At 38.7% G+C, this 5,586-nt stretch overlaps 1 protein-coding gene across 1 annotated transcript in view; it reads right to left on the minus strand.

Annotated features, from left to right (window-relative positions):
- Window positions 1-1,823: 1,823 nt before the first annotated feature.
- Window positions 1,824-5,586, minus strand: part of LOC113804180 (caldesmon) — a 23,368-nt gene continuing 19,605 nt past the window's right edge. The window contains exon 10 of the mRNA XM_070121587.1: window positions 1,824-5,184. Coding sequence (XP_069977688.1) covers window positions 2,702-5,184 — 2,483 coding nt within the window. The 3' untranslated portion in view covers window positions 1,824-2,701. The remainder of the gene's footprint in view (window positions 5,185-5,586) is intronic.

A 5,586-nucleotide genomic window follows, 5' to 3' on the forward strand; every position in this document is an offset into this window, starting at 1 on the left:
GGAGAATCTCTTAACAGTCAGATATAACAAGGACCAGACCTAAAAAAAAAACTTTATGAAGTGCTCCTTAGAATCCGCAAAGGGACTATATGTTTGATGTCTGTTATAAAGTCTGTTTTAATAATTGTCGGTAACCCCTGTAAACAGAAATGTCCTTCGTTTTCGCTGGTGGCTAAAGGGAAATTTAGAGATGTTCAGTGAATATAGAATGACTTCATCTATTTGAAGGCATATGGAGCCCTTGTACTGCAACTTATGTTCGTCGTTGTGCAGAAGTGCAGAGAAATGAAAATGAAGGACATCTCGTTAATTCGGTTAATGAGGATTTCTGTGTAGATAACTTGCTCCATCCAAAAGGCTTTACTCTAAGTAAATGGGCCTCAAACAGTAAAAAGGTAAGAGAAACTTTTTCTGAAAGTCAAAGTTCTAAGAAGCTTTCTGCCTTAGATTTGGTGATAATGATATAGAACATGTTTTAGGCTTACAATGAGATATAGGAAATTCTTTGCTAAGCATTAGAGTTGTCAGTAAAGAAGGTCCATATACTAGACGTGGACTCTTAAGTACCCATGCAACTGTTTATGACCCTTTAGGTCTGGTGAGCCCAGCAGTTGTCACTGGAAAAATTGATCTTTCAGGCAGAAAGTAGACAGTAAGACTTGGTATGAAAAGCTGTCTGAAAATAATTTAAGATTATGGAAAGCGTGGCTTGATGATCTGCCACATTTAAGCAGATGTATTATTCCATATTGTATGAAACTTTATTCCTTCAGTAAAGTGATTTTATAGTCTACATCACTTTTGTGGTGCGTCAAAGTGCATATGTAACTTATTTAAGGGTAGAAGACAAGAATGGGAAAGACCACTGTGTGTTTTTAACATCTGTCTTGATTAGCACCAATAAAAAAACATGTCAGTACGTAGATTAGAGTTATCTACAGCTGTTAGAAGAGAGCAGGGTATATATATATATATATATATATATATATATATATATATATATGTGTGTGTGTGTGTGTGTGTGTGTGTGTGTGTGTGTGTGTGTGTGTGTGTATGTGTGTGTGTGTGTGTGTGTGTGTGTGTGTGTGTGTGTGTGTGTGTGTACATGTATATGTATTTGTATATATTTTTATACATATAAGAATATGTGTGTATGTATATATATGATATATAGTATATATGTATATGTATGCGATCGGCAATTAGTGAAAATATAAATCCCTATATGTGACTACATGAAATATATTGGAAAAAAAATCGCGCTCTGATTGGATGGTTTGAGTGTATTGCACTGTATCAAGGTAAAGACATTCAACTTGATACAAACCGAAAAGATTATATCAACGGGTTCCAATAATGTACGCATAGAGAGCAAACATGTATCGAAGTTGCTACAAAAAGGCCTGTTGTTTATGTTTATTAATTGATGCTATTCTGATAATTGTTGCATGTTTTAATCACATGACAAACTTTTTCATCTTGTAAAATCTTGTAAAAAATAATCTCTTTGGCTTCAGGCAAAGGTTTGGATCAATACCCAAAACATTCTAAGTGGGACGTCTGCTTGAAAGGTTTAAAAATTTGTGATTCATATAAAGTCCCAGGTTAAATAGCTTCCTAGTATGGATGATTCGGACTCTTGTTAACTTCCATATCGATAATTTCAGATAGACATTTATAATTAAAGTAACTAACGTCAGAGCAGAGCATCTCCATTTTTCCAATGACAAAAATAATGCACGTTATATGTACAAGCATTTCGTTATGTAACAATTTACACAAATAGCACTGTGTTTATATGGGATTGCTAATTAAATATGTACTTTAATAAATAATTTATTTCCAATGCTTGGCACGCATACATTCTCTCATTCCTACATATGCACCCTGTGATGGGTATAATACAGAAACTTACATATTTGTTTTTTTTAACAGTTATCTTGACTTGCTCTAGTTTCAGTGAGTATACAGATTTAACGTTAATACTGTAAATTTCCGTAGCCAGTGCAGGGTATTTTTCGTAAACCAAAAAGTGCTCAAACCTGTTATTTGTAATCTGTGTGAACTATATTTCCCAACATTTTTGTTGTTCCTCTCCTTTTCAGTAAATTGTATAGGTAAATGTAATGCAAAAGGCATACATACTAGTTGAATAATAAATATAAAGAGATACAACAGGACTTAACAACCTATATAGAACAAGGAGAAAAGCTTGATCTGAAATACTTCAATCTTTTTGGAAAAGTGAAAAGTCATGGAACCCTAAGCAAAGAGCACATCACCATACGAATAACCTGGTAGTGCATAATCTTCTGACATACTGAATTACCTACTTAAGGCATAACCATGGTGTAAAAGCTTATTAAGCAATTTAGTTTGTGTAGTATACTTACAGAGATGAATTTATTGTTTCAGAAACATTTTAAACACTCAAATGCCCTAAATCTTATATGTGAATCACATATAAATCCTTTACATTAGCCAGGAATCTATGTTATTCTTTGTAAGATTTGAATTTCCTTGATCCATACACCATATTTTTTCCTCTCGATTTTTTGTCATATTCTAACATATAATATTATTTCTAAAAGTGTTCCGATAAACACACCTGCCCAGTATTGTTACATTATATAAATAACATTAAAACTAAAAGGCTTACTGCCTATCATACATAGCAGTATATATTGGCAGAGCTGATAAATTAAAAGAAGCTTGCAACGTAGTGGGCGACACTATCAACGAAACTTCTCTTCTCCCTCAGTTCGTTAATCTGTGCTCGTGACTTGCTCTGAGCGTGTGTTGTGGTCTTTGTTGGTTTCAGTCCATACTTTTCGGCAACCTTTTCAATTTGTTTGTCAATGGCTTCTGTGGCAGTAGCTTCTGTTGATTCTGAGGCAGGTGAAGTTTCCTCAGTCTGTGGCAATGAAGAGTTCCTGGTCATCTTCTTCCAATATTCATCGTCGTCGGTGTTACTGGCCTCAACAATTGGTTCAGAAATAATTTCCTCTTCTGTTCCATTTTCTTGAGTTTGTTGCTTGGACAAATCATTGATGTCAAGGGAAGTTTCTTGTTCAGCAACAGAAGCTTCAGGGATAAGTTCAGTTACAGCTTCATTGGCTTCAACTTTAGCCTGAGATGCTTCAGTAACAGCTTCATTGGCTTCAACTTCAGCCTGTTCTTGAGCCTGAGATGCTTCAGTTATGGCTTCATTGGCTTCAACTTCAGCCTGTTCTTGAGCCTGAGATGCTTCAGTTATGGCTTCATTGGCTTCAACTTCAGCCTGTTCTTGAGCCTGAGATGCTTCAGTTATAGCTTCATTGGCTTCAACTTCAGCCTGTTCTTGAGCCTGAGATGCTTCCGTTATGGCTTCATTGGCTTCAACTTCAGCCTGTTCTTGAGCCTGAGATGCTTCAGTTATAGCTTCATTGGCTTCAACTTCAGCCTGTTCTTGAGCCTGAGATGCTTCAGTTATGGCTTCATTGGCTTCAACTTCAGCCTGTTCTTGAGCCAGAGATGCTTCAGTTACAGCTTCATTGGCTTCAACTTCAGCCTGTTCTTGAGCCTGAGATGCTTCAGTGACAGCTTCATTGGCTTCAACTTCAGCCTGTTCTTGAGCCTGAGATGCTTCAGTGACAGCTTCATTGGCTTCAACTTCAGCCTGTTCTTGAGCCTGAGATGCTTCAGTTATAGCTTCATTGGCTTCAACTTCAGTCTGTTCTTGAGCCTGAGATGCTTCAATTATGGCTGCATTGGCTTCAAACTTAGCCTGTTCTTGAGCCTGAGATGCTTCAGTTACAGCTTCATTGGTCTCAACTTTCACACCCGATGTTCCTTCACTTACCTCTTGTTCGGTCACCAGATCACTGCGGGATAAGCCTGATATAATTTCATCTTGAGAAACTTCACTGGCCGCAACTTCAGCCTCTTCTTGAGCCTGAGATGCTTCAGTAACAGCTTCGTTGGCTTCAACTTCAGCCTGAGATGCTTCAGTTACAGCTTCATTGGCTTCAACTTCAGCCTGTTCTTGAGCCTGAGATGTTTCAGTAACAGCTTCATTGGCTTCAACTTCAGCCTGTTCTTGAGCCTGAGATGCTTCAGTGACAGCTTCATTGGCTTCAACTTCAGCCTGTTCTTGAGCCTGAGATGCTTCAGTAACAGCTTCATTGGCTTCAACTGCAGCCTGTTCTTGAGCCTGAGATGCTTCAGTTATGGCTTCATTGGCTTCAACTTCAGCCTGTTCTTGAGCCTGAGATGCTTCAGTTATGGCTTCATTGGCTTCAACTTCAGCCTGTTCTTGAGCCTGGGATGCTTCAGTGACAGCTTCATTGGCTTCAACTTCAGCCTGTTCTTGAGCCAGAGATGCTTCAGTTATGGCTTCATTGGCTTCAACTTCAGCCTGTTCTTGAGCCTGAGATGCTTCAGTTATAGCTTCATTGGCTTCAACTTCAGCCTGAGATGCTTCAGTAACAGCTTCATTGGCTTCAACTTCAGCCTGTTCTTGAGCCTGAGATGCTTCAGTAACAGCTTCGTTGGCTTCAACTTCAGCCTGTTCTTGAGCCTGAGATGCTTCAGTAACAGCTTCGTTGGCTTCAACTTCAGTCTGTTCTTGAGCTTGAGATGCTTCAGTAACAGCTTCGTTGGCTTCAACTTCAGCCTGTTCTTGAGCCTGAGATGCTTCAGTAATGGCTTCATTGGCTTCAACTTCAGCCTGTTCTTGAGCCTGAGATGCTTCAGTTATGGCTTCATTGGCTTCAACTTCAGCCTGTTCTTGAGCCTGAGATGCTTCAGTTATGGCTTCATTGGCTTCAACTTCAGCCTGTTCTTGAGCCTGAGATGCTTCAGTTATGGCTTCAACTTCAGCCTGTTCTTGAGCCTGAGATGCTTCAGTTATGGCTTCATTGGCTTCAACTTCAGCCTGTTCTTGAGCCAGAGATGCTTCAGTTACAGCTTCATTGGCTTCAACTTCAGCCTGTTCTTGAGCCTGAGATGCTTCAGTGACAGTTTCATTGGCTTCAACTTCAGCCTGTTCTTGAGCCTGAGATGCTTCAGTGACAGCTTCATTGGCCTGAACACCAACGTGCTCTTGATCTTGGGATGCTTGGATTCCAGCTTCACTAGCCTCAACTTCAACTTGTTCTTGAGCCTGAGAAACTTGAGTCACAGCTTCATTTGCCTCAACTGCATCTAGAAAGAAATGCAACAGATGTAGAACCTTTCAGAAATGGGTTTCTTTCACAACATATAATAGTAAGTGCAAGGTTAGCAAAGTTCAGCAGCCTATATAGTATATGTTATATATTGAGTTGATTAATGATTTATAAGTAGATAAGAGAAGATGTAACAAAGCACAATTTCCTGTTAAATAAAGCAATGTTCACAAGAGTCGAAAGACAAGACGCGTGAACCAATATTTATGTCGTACTATTCCTATGTAAGTCAGCACAATCTTCGAAAATTATTGGAAAAGTACGTTTTTTTTTTGTTTTTTTTTACTCTAAGAAGTCTAATACTCAGTGTGCCACTCAGTTATATGCTTGGATACTTGAGCAAGTTTACCCCTTCTGCTTGTGCTTAATCCAGTTGTAT

Source organism: Penaeus vannamei, chromosome 5 (assembly GCF_042767895.1).
Source record: "Penaeus vannamei isolate JL-2024 chromosome 5, ASM4276789v1, whole genome shotgun sequence".
Classification (NCBI taxonomy): Eukaryota; Metazoa; Arthropoda; class Malacostraca; order Decapoda; family Penaeidae; genus Penaeus; species Penaeus vannamei.